Here is a 20,216-nt window from a genome sequence, read left to right as displayed (position 1 = left end):
GAACAGCACCCTCTTCGCAAGCAAGAAACTTTTTCTGTTCACTGAAAAGTTCACATATTGACATCAGAGCAGTGACCAGATTAATTAACAAGAAATATTCTCACTCCCCCAGCTTGCATGAACTCTCCAACAAAACTTAATTTGGGTTGAAGATGATTTATAATTTGATCATATTCTCAGGTCGACCAGCAGTAATTTTTATATCAAGCTTAAATGTCAGATGGAAGCTTAGGTCAAACACAGTGCCATATGGCTGTCAATCGAGGTGTGAGCTGATGCATAAATGAGAAGTATTTAAAGGACACGTTATAATATGATTTTCCACAAACACAGGCTAGCAAAACAATGAACAATTCATGTATAACAAATTTACAATTTTCCATAACTTTTTGAAATGAGCTCAAGCAACATGATACCAGTGTTTAAAACAAGTTATATTATGCACTATAGAGTCTGCACAAGGCAGATATTTTGGAACAAGCTTGTAAATTAGCTTGTAAATATTCCATGTGTGGATATTTTGAAGTGCAGTAACCTTGAGAGGAGACCGCAAAAGGACTCTCTCATTTGTTTATTATTCATTTATTAATCTAGCAGTTCCAGCTTGCTTCAAAGGGGTTTAAGAGTGCCCGTTTTATATTCATATCCCTTTTAAATAATACTTGTTACTTTAGGGAATATTCATGTGGTCGTATTTTTATTTTAATTTTTTTCAGGAATGATAACTAATAGCCCAGCCAGACTCGAACTGCGCATGAAAAATAATTAAATTAATAAATAATGTGCGAATTCAGAAAGGTTCGAGGCGCTTCCGCAGTCATCATGAGGGCAGATGCGTAAAAACGCGCGGCTCCGCGCTTCGGCTGTCCTGCTGTTTCTCGGTTGACTGCCACCATCGTGTGGAGAGGAAAAGACACAACTTACTCTGCCCATTCATACTTCAAATAACAGTGCAGAAACAAGACCGTTTAAAGAGCTAACGACTTTGTTCGCCGTTAGGTATGCAATAATGTGCAAAATGCGCAATTGTGAAACACTGACTTCAATCACTAATTTTGTCAGTCGTTGATTTCTGATATCAGACTTCCATAACTACATGATGACTGCTGTGATCGTGTTTGATCAATCAGGATTCATTAGCAACCACATATAAAAGCAGTAGCATGAATTGCGCAGGTTCTTATAAGGTAAAAGTATGGATGTCATTTGGGCACTTAGAGTTTTGTTGCACGATGCCCAACCTGAGTGAGAATAGACGTTCACTGCGACTTAACTGGTTTAATAATGCGGAATACATTGAGATATGTTAATTTATGTAAATGACATTCATCACCAGAACACGCATTGTATCAGTAAATGTGATGTGATGGATGGATAAGCACTTTTACGCATGGGACTTGGACACTTACCTGACTGCGAGGCGCACTGGGGAATAACAACAGTAGAGAGGATGAGAAAGATGATGATATCAGATCGCATCTTGATCAGATGAACAGGATGAATATCCATTTCTTCACATGTCCACTCCAATGTCCAGTTGGCGAGCTGTCAAATGCGTTTTCGACCTGGGTCTTTGCGCAACTGTTCACAAAGGGTGCAGGGTCTGAAGTTGCACCTGGGTTTATTTCTGCAAGTAGAATTTGTTCAGTTCACCAAATGGCAGAGGTGAAAGTGAGTTATTCCTTGTCTAAGGTCTGCGTTGGGACTGTCATCATTCTGCGCTCAATTCTGGACCGAGTTACTGTCTCCGTGCCCGGGCAAGCGCCTTGATCGGTTGAACACCTCCCAATTAAACGGTGATTGGACAGAAGAGTGAATTAATTAAGATAAGCCACGCCCCCAAACACAGACCTGTCATTATCCTGACGAAATAAGAGCGTGTGTAATTTCATACACTTGCTCAAGTAATACGAATTAACATTTAAAATAATAATTGCGTATGCCATGACATATTTGAAAATACATTATTCTCTCGTATGTTGCATCTGTTTTGCATGTCTTCATGCTTTCCTTACAAATCGGTAGTATGTTTTGGATATACTAAAGGTAATACCATGGTATGTGAATAAGGTAGACATCACTATCACTGTATCATGTAACACCGCAGTACGTTTTCTTAAATATAAAGTCGTGCACCCTGTAAAATGTCCCAATGTATTCTGTCTTATTGTAAAAGACAATGTACAATGCACAGCCTAATTATGTATACAAATACATGTTATTCATTCCTCCATGTTTCTACTGCAACGCTAAGCAGCTGTCATTTTAAAACAATTAAAAGCCAGATAAAACATGCATAACTATTTTAGAAACAATAGCGCGCTCTAGTGTTGATATGAGGAAATGAACAGGAAGACATGTCAACCCCTAGAGAACTGCCTACCTGGACAGCATTTTTTGCGTCATGTGTGCTTTATACAGTTGCTCCAAAACTAATTGGACACTTATGTCACATTTAAAATGTAGAATTTCATTGTATTACATGGAAGAAAATATGTCGAAACTGACATTTCAGGCACAATATTGTGAGCTATTTTGATTAGTTTTCCTCCGTCAGCATAAGTAGTTTGTTTACAATGTTGTGAGGCATGCAGTTTGTTAAAGGACACTTAAGCACTCATTGTCCAATCAAATTAGTACAACGGAACTAACTGAAGCACCCGGTTACAAATCCTTTAACCAATTGGTATCTGTAAACAAATATTTTTTTCCAGAACTAACGTCAATTTTCAGCCATATTTGCATTGAATATTAACCAGGTGTAGTTCATCACATTAAAGGGATAGATAACAAAATTAAAGTTCTCTCATCATTTACTCACCCTCATGCCATCCCAGATGTATATTACTTTCTTTATTCTGCTAAAAAAAAAAGTTTAGAAGAATGTCTCAGCTCTGAACATCCATACAATGCAAGTCAATTTTACCTGCAGTGTTAACATCCATGTCTTCAGAAGCGCTATGACAGGTGAGCGCTATATTTGGTTTGATATCTAATGCAATGGCATTCATACATTATTAGGCATGTCTTAAGTGTCTAAGCATTTTTTTGGGGACACTCTATGAGACCCAAATATACAGCTCAAGTAGGTAGCACACAAGGTTTTCAGACACAATCAATCATAACGGTCAAGCACACATACAAATATGTCCAAAACCTTAAGTGGTAGAATTCCTCTTTAATATACTTTACAAATGGATATACACCTTGAAAGAGAGAGTAACAAATTAAAGTAAATCCTCACTAATTTAACAGGCTTTTCTGGCTGAGCTGTTCAGTAGCCCAGTGCATGCTACCAAAGTCAGACATGTATTCAACTCATATATTCAACATGTCTCTCTCTCTCTCTCTCACGCACGCACACACACACAAACACAATAATAGCATACAAGTATTATTTTACATGTGCACACATCGGTAAAGCAGAACGTGTTATACTGAAAGAAATACATACAAAAGCATGGTGAATCTCCCAGTCAAGAATATGTCCAGGTTTTATTTCATACAAAATTAAAAGGAATATATTATATTTTGTATAAAGAAAATTAAAGGTTTTTTTTTTACCATTTAAGAATTTTAGTTTTTTGCATTTTGCCATTATTTATATGGCAATTGAGCAAATGTTACCCCTTCATAATTCTCATTACTGTAATGCAAGAAATAATGATATATTTGAAAGTATTTATACATCATGTTCGTATATTTGTGTATTCTTAAATTTACGCTGATTTAAGTTTTTTTTTTTTTTTTTTTTACTATAAATAAGAAATACTGTATTACAGTAATGAGAATCTATTGACAAGCACCATTAAGAAAAATGAAATGACAACACTAAAAATTAAATGTACGAATTACAGTAATACAAATTTGGAAAAATAATTGCAAAAATCTTAATGGTCCCTAAAATGTTACATTTTCCTAATTCGAAATATAATTTTTTCTTTTGATTCTGGTGTGAAAAATGACCTGGCCATGTTTTTGTGAGATTCACCCTTTAATGACTCACAGATCTTAATTGAAAAATGTTTAATACTCATTCACAGGCACCTGCAGATATTCTGATATTGGCGTGTGTGCACGTGTAATGTGAAGTAGTCTGATAAATGCGGAGATTTTACACAAGAGAAGGTTCTGAGTTATGAGAAATGGCTTTACAGAATACCCCAACGAAGAACGTATTCTGTGGGACATCAGTGCTTTGCAAAGTTTGAGATTCCTCTGATTGGTGGTACGAGCAGTGTGGGGCTCCTCCCCCAGCGTGAACAAGCTAATGAACTTTGGGATATCTCTGACATCACTTATGAAAGAATGCATCTCTGTAGGTTGTCAAGTTTCGAGAAGAAGCGAACTGCAGTGGAAGTTGGCTTAAAACATGTTTTCCAGTTATATGTGGCAAAAACACAGAGGCACTAGCATTGGAGGTGACATACATCCTCATAGTCATAATCACCCTCTTTGTACTATTTTCTTCATTTCTTTTTTTTAAGGGGGAATTAAAAGCAAACTTGATTGAGAAGAACCTACAAGAGCATCAGCTGTGGAAAAGCCCACGATTCCCCACCAAATCTTCATCAGGGACTTGAGGCATCATTCATTGCGCACTATAACTTTCTTCGCTCCCCAAGTATGTCTGAAAAGTTTCAGATTTTGTCTCTGTTGCAGTCGGGATACACGGGGTCGGCGTGCATCTGCAAAGTCACATGCATGTGAGAGTTGCTTGCGTGGCAAACAGAGACATCATCTTGCATAGTTTTTGATGAAGTCCTGAACTTTGCTCCTGAAGTCCTCCTAAAAATGGCAAAATTGAGAGAATGGATGGGTTTGAATAAACATCCTACCTGCAAATGCACTTAATATTAGGCTGTCTGATATATCAAGCATTTTCAATATTATTTTGTTGCATATATGTGTAATTAAACAAATATCATTCTTTAATTTGGTCATAACATTTTCTGAAACCTCCATTGTAGACCACTGTAGGTCATCATTAGTATGAGAGTACTTGGAAAGACACATTTTAATAGCCTTTGATTTAAAAGTAACAAAAATGCCAAGTTATGATGTCTTATTCAATTTCGTTAGAGATGTAGCAATGTATCGGCCAATAAAAGCAATTATCTGCACCATCAGACATCTGCAACACAAAATGTCTTGAGTGGAATTTGAATTGGGTGATAATGACAACAGATTTGCAATTTATAACCTTTGCTAGAATTTCACTGGCTATGTTTACATGCACTAATTTTTAATAATCTTACAAAATTCAACTCGATTGCAGATTCCGAATATACAGTTTATATGTCCCCTAAACTTGTATGTATTCCGAACCAAACTTCTGTGCATGCGAAGAGGGCCAATCGTTGCGTTCTGAAGAAGCAGAGGAAGGCTGAGAAAGTGAGAATGGAACCAAAGTCTGTAATTGGCGTTTTTGCTTCTTTGAGATATCTAAAAAATATGCCAGAAAAGCTTTCTACTTCTGTTACTCACTCTACTCGGCAAAACGAAGAATTGAAGCAACGTCTAACACCCTGTCTGTCTTTACAATGTATTTGCCTTATGCTCATTCCTCCTCCAATCTAACTGTAGGCATCTGTGGATGCGAGTATGAAGACAGGTGAGTGAGAGTTGTCCTCAAAATGAGTTTACAGATGTGGAATGTTAACAAAATAATAGGGACTTTAAGCAACAGCTGTGGACGGGACGCTATGCAAAAATCACCAAGCAATATTGACGGCAGAATGAAGCATTTAATCATTCAAGAGCAAAAAAAAAAAAAAAGGTAGGCTATTAAAACAGCAAGAGAAGGGATGCTAGCAGTTTTGCATAACTGTCAGAGGAAGTGTTATACTCTTGAACGAAATGAACAGCCTACCTCTAAAACATAGATATTATTATTAATAGGCTACTGATGTTTTTGAGCTATCAGTCGGATTCTAAACTTTGGTTGCATGTAAACATGGCCACTAAGACTAGTTACTCTGAAACATGGAAGCCAAACTATCAATGTCTACAGGTGGTGTTCTAAAAATGTTGTATTTGTGCATCCCTAATTGTCATGAATCAGGTCTTTCAACCTGTCCTTTTAAAGTATATCAGTTAAAAATACTGATTTAAACGTCCATGTGGCATTTTAAATGCTTTAAAACGTTTTGCCATTTATTAATGTTGATACATTTATATGTATTGAGGTATTAATACTCGATTAAACATTATTAAACAGTCTTCCGTGTGTTCATTTAGGGAAAACCATGTGGAAACATGCCTTGATTATTTAACACTAGATTTTTACTGTGATTTAGTTCTTACACTAAATATATTATTGAATCTACTTGGTAACAATGGTTGTTTAGGCAAAATTATTGTTCCTCTAATTGAAGAAAAACAAAAACACACTTTATGCAGTTTCTCAAGATATATATTGATCACCAAAAGCCTGAAAGTAATATTTTAGTCAATTTGTGGCTGTTCTCCTACCTTGTCCCGTAAATGATGCTCTGCTGCATCTATATTCAGTGGGTCATCGAAGTTAAGAAGATCCTGAGACACAAAACAATTTTTCAATGTCGATTTCAAGATAAACCCTATATAAAAACTAAGACAAATTGGTTGTCCAAAATCTTTTATGAGGATTGCTTTAGGACTTACAGTGAACAGTGAATTCAATCCCCATACTACATCCTAAAGACATAAAAAAATGGTTAAAAATACATATTTACCACCACAGAAAAAGATAGATCATACTGATTTATACAAATAACATTACACCGTAAACTTTGAAATGTTTTAGTAGTAATAACCAACCAATATATTATATAAAATATATCTGCATTTCCACTATCAGTGCTTTTAGGCAGGAAAAATGTAAAATGTAAAAATGTCAACAATGATAAATTATAGGTTATATACATTTTAGGTGATAAAGAAAAAGAAAGAAAAGACAGAAAAAGAAAAAAGGGGAAAAAGTGAATAAAGAAATAAAGAAAGAAAAAGGAAAGAGAAAAAAGAACAAAAGTAAAAACAATAGAAGAAAAAAAAGGGAAAATGTGAAGAAAGAATAAAAGATATACAAAGAAAGAAAGAGAGAAGAAAAAGAAAGAAAAGGTAAAAAGAAAGTTAACTTGGTTACTTGCTTCCATTGCTATTTTTCATGGTGAAAAACAAATTCAAATATATTAAAAGTTAGTGTGACCTAAATAAGGTTTTTAATGTTTATTTTCGACAAGAACTCAAACTGATTCAGGGTTGATTTTTTTTAACAAATCTCTTCAAAAGTGTTTGCGGAGTAAAAATATTCCGTAAAAGAAATAAAACCAACACAATCCAATAAAATATGCTTAGAAGATAGTGGACTCTGGCATGCAGAGAATAATAGCGAACCTTAATCTGATAAAAAAAAATATGCATGTGCGAGTCTGGAATGTCCTATTCGGCACGGGTATGAATGATCTGATCCCTGTGATTACCGAAATTAAAGGTGTGTCTTTTGCCCACAACAGGGTTGATTTCATGCAATTTGTTTGTAATGCATTGATCCCATTCTGTTTGCCATTTGTTGATGATGTAACAGATTATGGTAGGTTTCAGATCTGAGGGTGGCATGGAAAGAAACAAAGGAATAAAAAAATAAAAAAATGTATTTGCACTGTATACATTATTTGCTTGTTTGTTTCTCTGCAATGCTTTGGCAATATGTGCTTATGTATGTCATGCCAATAAAGCAATTTGAATTTGAAAGAAAAAGAATGAAAGAAAGAAAAGAAAAAAGAAAGAAAAACAAAAAACACGCATTGGAGCTGAATAAATTGCAGAAAAGTATGTAGAAAAAGAGAAACGGGGGATTTCCTTGCAAGCACCGTCAAGAATATCCCAAAGAGAATTACCTTTAGTGTGCGTGTCGGTGCCCAGCCAGTACCATCAATTGAATGTTCTCGCAATAAACTATGGAGAGAGCGAGAGATTTAAAGTTTTTTTTGGGGGGGGACTGCAAAAAAAGATGTTATTGACTAAATGAACCACATCAATGTCAGCCTGATAATTCAAGAAGTCTGAATAAAGAATTAATTAAAACATGCAATACTAACCTCAGACAGATCTCGCCGGTCTCTGCTATGTTTGGGTGCCATATTCTAGTCAAGCACTTGACTTTGGGAGGCTGTGGGGAGCAGTACATGGATTATTAAACTAAAGCCCGATTTGTGGTACAAACCTGGGCTCATATTTGTCTTGATTTAGGTCTAAGTACAAAAAACCTTCAGAATGTACTATCAGGACCCCGCTTTTGGTCATTACAATGCATCTAGGCTTGTATATGATCACTGGCCTTCTTAGTAATATTTTATGGTTTTGGTCCAAAGTTGGATGCCAGAGCTAAAGTTTCTGTCTGGAACTCGATACAGGCTTGATGGGACCTATTGTAGGTCCTCTAAGGTCAGTATTTGGTCTGGTTGTGCATGTTTATCTGAGTGAGCACTCTCAGGCAGCTATTTCATTAAAATCAGACACAGCAGAGCATCAGTAATGCCTATAAACATCTATTTAATCGCCTCACTTACAAATGGACTAATAAAATCATTGTTGCGATGCGAGTGAGTTGGTGTGGCATTACTTCATTACTTCAGGATGTGTCGCGGGTACTTACCACCATATTATAAGCTTCAGGAACTTCGATCTCAAACTGGAACTTTCCTCCCAGGTAATAGCCTTCATCTGAAGAGATTTTTGTAGAGATGAAATGCTACATTTAGACTTACAAAATATGAATGGCCTTTTTTGAAAGTGTGTTAGGAACAATATCTAAAGGCCTATTCACACCAATGCAACAAAAAATGCCAAATACACATACAAACTGTTTTGCACCAAAACTATTCACTTTAAAATGCGACACAAATTGTGGTCACTGATCAAAGTATGCACATCTGAACAAAAGTGAAATCCACATGCTTTAATGCTAAATATAACATTTTAAATCTAATGGGTATATCACAGAATATAAATTACAACATTTTACAGTTAGTATTAATAACAACAGTACAAGGGTTGAAATAAATAAATGTGACTGAATGTTGGCCATACCCAAATGTAAAGGCTTATAACTAAAGGCTTAAAAACAAGGAGGGTCAAGTATTTTGTATCTTTGTAAAGAAAACTTTCATATTTTTAATGATATATATTATGATCAATTCTGAGACTCTCAGCCTAAGAAACATCATAAAAAAACTTTTCTGATTGACATTATATATATCTCAGGGTGTAAATAAGGGCGCTCCGAAAAACTGCTTTTGTTTTGTTCCCAATCATGTTCCCTGTACGTGAGTATCAATTTTGTGTTGAAACAAAGCAATCAAAAGTAAAAAAAAAAAAAAAGTATCCTAGTGTCCAAAAACATATACAAACAATAAAAAACGAATAATTAGACATAAAATCTAATTACACATGCAAATACAACAATGACTAAAAGGTATGCTCTCTCTCCAAAGCATGCAGGCAAGAATAACGAGATCTCATTTAGTTCCATGCTGTGTCATTTGAGCCATCGAGTCATTGTCATTTATTTGGCACCATCTAGTGGCAGCCATATTTAATCACAGTGATCGATCCTCTCTGCCCATATTTGGTTTACTTCCACCTCTGTTTGGAGCAATCTGAATCCTAATATGATTGGTTTGGTGTTCCATGATGCATGACAACATACTACATCATGAAGTCATCTGATCCAGGAAAGCTAACGTGTTTATAGCCAGATAGCATATTATGTGCTGTGTACACATCGTGCTTTGTGTGGATTATCTAATGATCAATGCATCAGATTGCGTTGTTTTTTTTAGTGACGTTATAAGTGAAAATGTGGCCAATAAGCAAAACCTGTTTATACGCATCATGAATACCAAGGACATATACTTGGCTATTACTCGTGAATATTTTTGACTGTAGGTAAAACAAATAGGCTGATTGTATTTTTACTCTTTGAGAGCTTTCCAACGACATATGACACATGGCTATTTGAACAGTTTTATGTATTAATGGATTACAATAATATGTGCAGTGCAAAATTCTTTATAAATTGTCAAAACTGAACACTTCTGATTTGTCTGCAAATTTCAAAGCACTAGTTCAGTTTTGGTCATAATGCCTACATGCATTGTAAAGTAGAGCACCTAAACTTTCAAACGATACCAATTTTGTGCAGTTAGTTATATTTTGATAATTATTTTTTTCTTGCAGGCCCGCCGGCAACAATGTTGTGTTGAAATTGTGCACATGGTGTGAGCATAATACTGAATACGAATCAGGTGTGTCTGACAATTTGATTGTTCAGCATGGTTAACATGCAACAGTTAATGGTTTACAGCTGAACATTTTAAACATGGGTTAAGATTTACCTGGAGAAATTGCCAAATGGAAGTGACATAGTTTGTTTTCATCAGGAAATGTAACTTTACAAGTATCTGCAAAAATAATAATATTAAGAATAGTACATTACAATCACAACAAATTTGCGAAAGGAGAGAATTAAGGCATAAAATCATGTAGTAAAAATATGAAAGAAGAATAAAATAATCAATCCTAAGAATTCAAAAGGAACAGTTCACCCAAAAATGAAAATTCTGTCATCCCTTATTCACCCTCAAGTTGTTCCAAACCCATATGACTTTCTTTATTCTGACTTTCCGTCACCATTCACTTTTTTGTTCACTGAAGCCTGGTTATGTGCGAGTATGGCGCGACTCCCACGAGCCATCATATAACCATATAACTGCTCTGCTGGATTATTTTTCAAAAACACATTACACTTATTAAAATTGATCACAATTTTAGAGCAGTAACAGTAATTATGGTATTTTGTCAAAAATGTTGCAGCTTCATATTTCATATGCCAATCTATAAAGTGACATCTATTATTAGGGAAAGTGTTTTCATCACAGCAATGGCAGTTGTAGTTAAAAGTTAATGTGTTTTTTATAAATAATTTTCAGCAAAATAAATATTTCTCATAAATGAAGTTAGCAAGACTGGTTATAATAATTTGAATGTTCCCATGAGTAGAACACTTTACTGAGTTGAGACTGTGCTAGTATAACAATAATATTGTTATAAAATATTAAATAACAAATATCGTTTTCCTTTCATCAGGCTCCTAATAATTTAAGTAATCTTTAGACATTTCTGAAGGCAAACAAGGTCAGTTTATTTCCTAATATGAATTTTTTTTCCGACCAGAACATTTAATAGACAGGAGGAAAAGTTTGTCCATAATTTGTCTTACATTACAATATACAATCACCTAAAGGATTATTAGGAACACCTGTTCAATTTCTCATTAATGCAATTATCTAATCAACCAATCACATGGCAGTTGCTTCAATGCATTTAGGGGTGTGGTCCTGGTCAAGACAATCTCTTGAACTCAAAACTGAATGTCAGAATGGGAAAGAAATGTGATTTAAGCAATTTTGAGCGTGGCATGGTTGTTGGTGCCAGACGGGCCGGTCTGAGTATTTCACAATCTGCTCAGTTACTGGGATTTTCACACACAACCATTTCTAGGGTTTACAAAGAATGGTGTGAAAAGGGAAAAACATCCAGTATGTGGCAGTCCTGTGGGCTGAAAATGCCTTGTTGATGCTAGAGGTCAGAGGAGAATGGGCCGACTGATTCAAGCTGATAGAAGAGCAACTTTGCCTGAAATAACCACTCGCTACAACCGAGGTATGCAGCAAAGCATTTGTGAAGCCACAACACGCACAACCTTGAGGCGGATGGGCTACAACAGCAGAAGACCCCACCGGTACCACTCATCTCCACTACAAATAGGAAAAAGAGGCTACAATTTGCAAGAGCTCACCAAAATTGGACAGTTGAAGACTGGAAAAATGTTGCCTGGTCTGATGAGTCTCGATTTCTGTTGAGACATTCAGATGGTAGAGTCAGAATTTGGCGTAAACAGAATGAGAACATGGATCCATCATGCCTTTTTACCACTGTGCAGGCTGGTGGCGGTGGTGTAATGGTGTGGGGGATGTTTTCTTGGCACACTTTAGGCCCCTTAGTGCCAATTGGGCATCATTTATATGCCACGGCCTACCTGAGCATTGTTTCTGACCATGTCCATCCCTTTATGGCCACCATGTACCCATCCTCTGATGGCTACTTCCAGCAGGATAATGCACCATGTCACAAAGCTCGAATCATTTCAAATTGGTTTCTTGAACATGACAATGAGTTCACTGTACTAAAATGGCCCCCACAGTCACCAGATCTCAACCCAATAGAGCATCTTTGGGATGTGGTGGAACGGGAGCTTCGTGCCCTGGATGTGCATCCCACAAATCTCCATCAATTGCAAGATGCTATCCTATCAATATGGGCCAACATTTCTAAAGAATTCTTTCAGCACCTTGTTGAATCAATGCCATGTAGAATTAAGGCAGTTCTGAAGGCGAAAGGGGGTCAAACACAGTATTAGTATGTGTTCCTAATAATCCTTTAGGTGAGTGTACACTGCAATTCCATAAGCATAGGTAAGACTATGGATGGCTTCTCATTTCTGTGGTTAGGTCAATGTAGCTAATTTTTCTAAACTAAATAATGATAGAAAAGGTGTTACTTAAATTAAGTTTAGTTTGATTTCACATAGCACTTTAAAGTAAAAAAAAAATCTGCACTGGATTCAAAAGGTTCCATATACTTAGATGGTGAAACATAATACATATCCAGTGTACCAAAGACCATTTTTGTCCCAGTAAAACCCTGTTGGGGTGATCTAACCTTTTATTTAAGAATGTACAAATAACCTGTATATACTCACTTGGAAGATTGGTCTCAAGTTCTGCAACCTCTGCAAAACATAAATTAAAACATGTCTGCTCAGTACTGATAGGCAAGTGTATAATATAATATATACATATACACACACACACATATACACACACACATAAATATACAGTGCATCCGGAAGTATTCGCATCGCTTCACTTTTTCCAAATTTTGTTATGTTACAGCATTATTCCAAAATGGATTAAAATCATTATTTTCCTCAAAATTCTACAAACAAGACCCCATAATGACATCGTGAAAGAAGTTTGTATGAAATCTTGGCAAATGTATTAAAAAAAAATATATATATAATTTTTTTTTAAATCCACCTGTGATTCAGTTGATTGGACATGATTTGGAAAGGCACACACCTGTCTATATAAGGTCCCACAGTTAACAGTGCATGTCAGAGCACAAACCAAGCCATGAAGTCCAAGGAATTGTCTGAAGACCTCCGAGACAGGATTGTATCGAGGCACAGATCTGGGGAAGGGTACAGAAACATTTCTGCAGCATTGAAGGTCCCAATGAGCACATCCGTAAATGGAAGAAATTTGGAACCACCAGGACTCTTCCTAGAGCTGGCCGCCCGGCCAAACTGAGCGATCGGGGGAGAAGGGCCTTAGACAGGGAGGTGACCAAGAACCATTTCTCTGTGGAGAGAGGAGAAACTAACAGAAGAACAACCATCTCTGCAGCACTCCACCAATCAGGCCTGTATGGTAGAGTGGCCAGACGGAAGCCACTCCTCAGTAAAAGGCACATGACAGCCTACCTATAGTTTACCAAAAGGCACCTGAAGGACTCTCAGACCATGAGAAACAAAATTCTCTTGTCTGATGAAACAAAGATTGAACTCTATGGCCTGAATGGCAAGTGTCATGTCTGGAGGAAACCAGGCACCGCTCATCACCTGGCCAATACCATCCCTACAGTGAAGCATGGTGGTGGCAGCCTCATGCTGTGGGGATGTTTTTCAGCGGCAAGAACTGGGAGACTAGTCAGGATCGAGGGAAAGATGAATGCCGCAATGAACAGAGACATCCTTGATGACAACTTGCTCCAGAGCGCTCTGGACCTCAGACTGGGGCGAAGGTTCATCTCCCAACAGGACAACGACCCCAAGCACACAGCTAAGATATCAAAGGAGTGGCTATGGGACAACTCTGTGAATGTCCTTGAGTGGCCCAGCCAGAGCCCAGACTTGAACCTGATCGATCATCTCTGGAGAGATCTGAAAATGGCTATGCATCGATGTTCCCCATCCAACCTGATGGAGCTTGAGAGGTCCTGCAAAGAAAAATGGGAGAAACTGGCCAAAAATAGGTGTGCCAAGCTTGTAGCATCATACACAAAAAGACTTGAGGCTGTAATTGGTTCCAAAGGTATTTCAACAAAGTATTATGCAAAGGCTGTGAATACTTATGTACATGTGATTTTTGTCATTTTTTATTTTAGAATTTTGAGGAAAATAATGAATTTAATCCATTTTGGAATAAGGCTGTAACATAACAAAATGCAGAAAAAGTGAAGGCCTGTGAATACTTTCCGGATGCACTGTGTGTGTGTGTGTGTGTGTGTAATATATAAATATATATATATATATATATATATATACATATATATATATATATATATATATATATAAATATATATATATATATACACATTCATACACACATGTAAATAAATATATACATAATGTATACATTTAGTAGATTTTGCTGTTTCGGAATTCACCAAAGTGGCATTCAACTGATCACAAAGTATAGTCAGGACATTACTGATGTAAAAAACAGCACAATCAACATTTGAAAAAAAAAGTCATATTTTATCTGAATCTAGACAGGCCCCATTTCCAGTAGCCATCACTTCAACGCCTTATCCTTGACTAATCATGCTAAATTGCTAATTTGGTACTAGAAATTCACTTTCCATTATATCAAACACAGTTGAAAGCTATTTGGTTAGTTAAATGAAGCTTAAGTCTTTGTGTTTTTTATTTATTTATTTATTTATTTATTTTAGTTGCCACAGTATGCAATAGACTGGCATGTCTTTAGGTCAATATTAGGTCAAAAATGGCAAAAAAGAAACTGCTTTCTCAAGAAACTCATCAGTCAATCATTGTTTTGAGGAATGAAGGCTATAATTGGCTTGAAAATGCCAAAACACTGAAGATTTCATTCAAAGGTGTAACTACAGTCTTCAAAGACAAAGGACAACTGGCTCTAACAAGGACAGAAAGAGATGTGGAAGGTCAGATGCACATCTACACAAGAGGATAAGTACATCAGAGTCTCTAGTTTGAGAAATAGATGCCTCACAGGACCTCAGCTGATAGCTTTATTGAATTCTACCTGCTCAACACCAGTTTCATGTACAACAGTAATAGAAGACTCAGGGGTGCAGGCCTTACGGGAAGAATTGCAAAGAAAAAGCCACTTTTGAAACAGAAAAACAAAAAGAAAAGGTTAAAGTGGGCAAAGAAACAGACATTGGAAAAGAGTGTTATGGATCTTAACCCCATTGAGCTTTTGTGGGATCAGCTAGACTGTATTAGAAGTAGGTGTGTTAAAAGTGCCCGAAAAGATGCCACATCTATGGGAAGTTCTAGAGAAAGCATGGGGTGAAATGTCACCTGAGTATCTGGACAAACTGAGAGCTAGAACGCCAACGATCTGCAAAGCTGTCATTGCTGAACATGTTTTGATGAGAACACTTTAAAGTTGTTCTGAACATTATTTTTAAAATGGTAATGGTAATTTTTCACATTATTAATTTCCTGACTATACAACGTGATCAGTTGAATGCCACCATGGCGAATAAAAGAGCAGAATATATACATTATTCCAAATTTTTGGCCGCCAGTGTACGTCAATGCTTTCATAATCCATTCACATTATTTTAATTGATTTTTTTACTGGAATCATTGCCTGGATTTTTTAAATGTATTATTGGAAGTTTGGCCAATGAAACATTTATACCAGACACAGCTAAAACTGCAGTCTCTAAATGTTCAGTTGGGGTGGATTGAATAGCCTCACTGACTCCAAAAATAGCCTGAGTGTTTGACAGTGGATGGGAGCTGTTCTGCACTTAAACTCCTCCCATTCTGTTATAAATAGAGCTGTGCTGCTCTCCTGATCTAGCTTACATCACATGGCACCCTATACCCACTCCAAAACCTCCCTGCAGAGATCAGGCATCACATAACACAACCAGGCTCATCATGATTCTCTAGATTCTGACATATTCTAGCATTTCAAACCAGCCCTGATAGATTAAAAAGTCTGGATGGATGGATGGATGGATGGATAGAAAAGAAAGAGTAATGGATGGATGGGTGGAAGATAGATGGATAGATAGATGGACAGGTGGATAGAAAAGAATTACTGATTGATGCACAGACTGATGGAAGATCGACAGATGGATGGATGGCAAAGAAAGACTGATGATGGATGGATGGATGGTGGAAGATAGATGGACAGATGGATGGATGGAAGAGAGAAGGGCAGATGGAAAGAGAGATGGATGAATTGACCCTAATATGATTCAGACAGCCCTCATTTATGTCCTTTACTCACATGAGCTCATCAATTGGACAGACAGAGCCTTTGATCAGTCATCCATACCTTTGATGAGAAGCCGGTCTCTGATTGACACTCTATGAGCGGCATCGTTAGATCCTGTAGGGGCCCGACCAGCCCTCACCCCCTCCTCCTTCTTCAGCTTATTGGCTAACGTCAACATACCAGCAGACCAACATGCACACACATACACCTGTGGAAAACATAATTGAAGACAATGTCCCCATACAAAGTCATTAAAGAGCTAGATTAGAGGTCTTCAACAGGAGGTCTGCCAATTATTGCTTGATCTGGAAATTAGTTTTATTTGCTAAAATTTAGTGAAATGTTTCATTGTCCCTCTTAAACTAAAAGCTATTTAGTAAAATTAAAATGTAAAGCACATACAACCCTGTACATCAATGATTCTTTAATGGCTTGCAATGTAAGCATCAAAGTATGTGATTACATTAATATGGAACAATTTGCATGCTACAACAGGCTCAAAATGCATCATATAAGTATTTTGAATATGTTTTTCGTATCCAGTGGACACATTTAATTAAAACATTAACTTTCTTTTGTACAATAAAATAAGTATGCTATTGTTAGAAAGGGTGAATGTTATTTCAGAATAGGAACAATGTACAGATGAAGTCAGAAGTTTACATACATTTAGGTTGAAGTCAATAAAGCTAATTTTTTAACCACTCCACAAATTTCATATTAGCAAACTATAGTTTTGGCAAGTCATTTAGGACCTCTACTTTGTGCATGACATGAGTATTTTTTCCAATAACTGTTAACAGACAGATTGTTTCACTTTTAATTGAGTATCACAATTCCAATGGGTCAGAAGTTTACATACACCAAGTTATCTGTGCATTTTAGCAGCTTGAAAAATTCTAGAAAATGATTTCAAGCCTAATTTAAGCTTATGATAAGCTAATTGGGGTCAATTGGAGGTGTACCTGTGGATGTACTTTGAAGCCTTCCTTCAAACTCAGTGCCTCTCTGCTTGACATCATGGAAAAATCAAAAGAAATCAGCCAAGATCACAGAAAAATTATTGTGGACATCCACAAGTCTGGTTCAACCTTGGGAGCAATTTCCATATGCGCAAAGGTACCGCGTTCATATGTACTAACAATATTACGCAAGTACTACTCCTAGAGATGAACATAGTTTGGTGCGAAAAGTGAAAATCAATCCCAGAACAACAGCAAAGGACCTTGTGAAGATACTGGAGGAAACAGGTAGACAAGCATCTATATCCACAGTAAAACAAGTCCTATATCGATATAACCTGTTTAAGCTCATTCACAAATGGGTCTTCCAAATGGACAATGACCCCAAGCATACCTCCAAAGTTGTGGCAAAATGGCTTAAGGACAACAAAGTCAAGGTATTTGACTGGCCATCAAAAAGCGCTGACCTCAATCCAATTAAACATTTGTGGGCAGAACTGAAAATGCATGTGCGAACAAGGAGGCCTACAAACAAGTTACACCAGTTCTGTCTAGAGGAATGGGCCAAAATTCCAGCAACATATTGTGAGAAGCTTGTGGAAGGCAACCCAAAACATTTGACCCAAGTACAAATAATTTAAAGGCAATGCTACCAAATATTAACAAAGTGCATGTACATTTCTGACCCACTGGGAATGTGATGAAAGAAATAAAAGCTGAAATAAATCCGAGTCTCTCTACTATTATTCTGACATTTCACAGTCTTAAAATAAAGTTGTGATCCTAACCGATCCTAACCGATGTTATCAAATTTAATTTGTGTTTATATTCATAAAATCGCAAAATTATTTTAATAATCAAAATCAGTAAAAGCCATGAAGTATTAACTGGATCCTTAAATGTATTTAGAGCTATTACAAATGGCTCGGGTGTCTAAAAAAAAAAAAAAAACATGTGATTTAATGAGACCTAATAGCTCACCTATGATCAACATATCAAGTATTAAATCAGAAATACATTCACAAAAATAGCCTCGATCTCTATAACCACAATTTATCTCAAATTAATAAGCCCGTTTGGAATTGATCATATGAATTGTGGACAATATTTTTGTTTGGGTTAAAAGGACAGTAATTTACAATTAAATAACAATTAGACAGTGAATATAGACAGACAAATATAGCTCAATAAAAGTGAAGCAGATAAATTAACTTCGTCAAACAAAGCTACAATTTTCAGGTGCATTGGAATTATATTTCTTTGGGACACAATACCAAAATAATGCCATGTTTTTGGGCATATTATTATAATGCCTTGTTATAATCATGGTTTTAGATATTAGGTAATACCATAGTTTTTGGAGAGAGTACCATGTTATTCTTTGCAGCACCAAAACAACCATTTTAATGCTAAAGATGATGTTAACAGAAACATCAGCAGCAACAATTTGATTTACATCACACTGTGATTTCTTTAAGCCATAGTGGAGCAGAATATCTTCTTAATGTTTAAATTCATAATACAATTGAATAACTGTCACATAACGCGACTGTGGTCGATTCAACAATTACCTGCCGAGTCAATAAACTGCCCCGTTTACACCATAGTCAGCTCCCCCCGACTCGATCTCTTTTCCTCTCAGTAACTTTTATATTAATAAAGATGACTGTTATAAACAGAATTACAATTAAGCGGATGATGATTAGTTTGATCTGAGTTTATTAATTTTCGTTGCCTGAGCTATTTACAAGCCGGAAGTGGCAGCGTGCATCCAATTCAACGCCCCGTCTGGCATCAAACGCAAAGATAAACGATTCCGCCCATTAGTAAAATGAGCTTTCGTAACATTCGCAAATACTTTTATGTTTTTCTTTGAAGCATTAACCCATGGGCATTTTACCAAACACTTACATATTCGGGTCTTTAGAGATCCCAAATGGATATCACAAATGGATCTACAAAATGCCCAGATAATATCAAATGTTAAAAAATATTAAAGACCATTAGAAAATAATAATAAAATATATTTTGACGTGTTGTGTTTCGTATATCAAAGAGAAAATATAACAAATCAGGACAAATCTAGAACAGAATTAATTAATTTCACACTGAATTATCATGAGGTGTAACTGGCTGTCAAAACCATTTGGAGCTAACACATAAGACACATAAGACATACAAGCTACACATAAATATTTTCTCAGGCTCTTAATGAGTCTAAATAGATGCAAAAAAATATATCATTTCAGTAGTACACCCAAATGACAATAGCCAAATCATACTGTTCACATGTTGTACTTGCTATAGTTTACTTCCATGTTGTTTCTTCATCAAATAGCAATGCCAAATGTAAATCACTGAAACAACAGTGCAACTGTGGTGGTGTGGATGAGCACCAGCTTTTGAATGGAGAGTGAGATCAGGAGATGAGAACAGTAAAGATCATCATCTGGCAATGATTGTCTCTAACAGATGTTTGTCATTGCAGTGAGAGTGGAAATGGGTTTTAAGAGAGAGTCGGATACCTGTGAGATGGAGAGAGCTGCATCTAAAATTGCATTGAAAATCAAGTTTCTATTTGTGAAAATAAATTACCTTTTTGAATTGGATCTCGCCATCTCCCGCTTCCTTAGAGACCTTTTATAGCAACCTTGATTAAGAAATAACATGTATAATATGTGCGTGTACACGCATAATGGAATACTGATAATTCAGTATAAATAATTCAGTTTTGCACAAAAAATCAATGTCATTTAGTATTTATTTGTATGAATATATTACTCATTCCTCTTGTAATAAACAAAGAAATAGATATCTTGTGTAAAAAAATAAAGTTATGTGGTTAACAGTCAGAAGAGATGACATT

The 20,216-nt window shown here is 36.2% G+C and overlaps 1 protein-coding gene across 1 annotated transcript; it reads right to left on the bottom strand.

The window, feature by feature from the left end:
* Positions 1 to 2,977: 2,977 nt before the first annotated feature.
* On the bottom strand, positions 2,978 to 19,120 carry LOC127642186 (NEDD8-conjugating enzyme UBE2F). Its single transcript, XM_052124870.1, has 10 exons — positions 18,922 to 19,120; positions 16,449 to 16,596; positions 12,806 to 12,835; positions 10,380 to 10,445; positions 8,639 to 8,706; positions 8,082 to 8,152; positions 7,881 to 7,938; positions 6,646 to 6,678; positions 6,475 to 6,537; positions 2,978 to 4,788 (listed from the first exon to the last, which is right to left on the bottom strand). Exons 2-10 carry the CDS (start codon positions 16,564 to 16,566, stop codon positions 4,738 to 4,740), a joined length of 558 nt encoding a protein of 185 aa, XP_051980830.1. The 5' UTR covers positions 16,567 to 16,596; positions 18,922 to 19,120; the 3' UTR covers positions 2,978 to 4,737.
* Between the last annotated feature and the right edge of the window lie 1,096 nt (positions 19,121 to 20,216).

The sequence above is a fragment of the Xyrauchen texanus genome, unplaced genomic scaffold (assembly GCF_025860055.1).
Source record: "Xyrauchen texanus isolate HMW12.3.18 unplaced genomic scaffold, RBS_HiC_50CHRs HiC_scaffold_461, whole genome shotgun sequence".
Lineage (NCBI taxonomy): Eukaryota > Metazoa > Chordata > Actinopteri > Cypriniformes > Catostomidae > Xyrauchen > Xyrauchen texanus.
This window is presented reverse-complemented; position numbering and strand designations above follow the sequence as displayed.

Bases quoted from the DNA above. Each gene is read 5' to 3' on its own strand.
- LOC127642186 (XM_052124870.1), bottom strand. From the start codon at position 16,566: ATGTTGACGTTAGCCAATAAGCTGAAGAAGGAGGAGGGGGTGAGGGCT. The intron at 8,153-8,638 runs GTAAGTACCCGC...TGCTCCCCACAG, and splicing joins CTGAAGCTTATAATATGGTG to CCTCCCAAAGTCAAGTGCTT. The intron at 4,789-6,474 runs GTAGGAGAACAG...TGCCATTTTTAG, and splicing joins AGCATCATTTACGGGACAAG to GAGGACTTCAGGAGCAAAGT.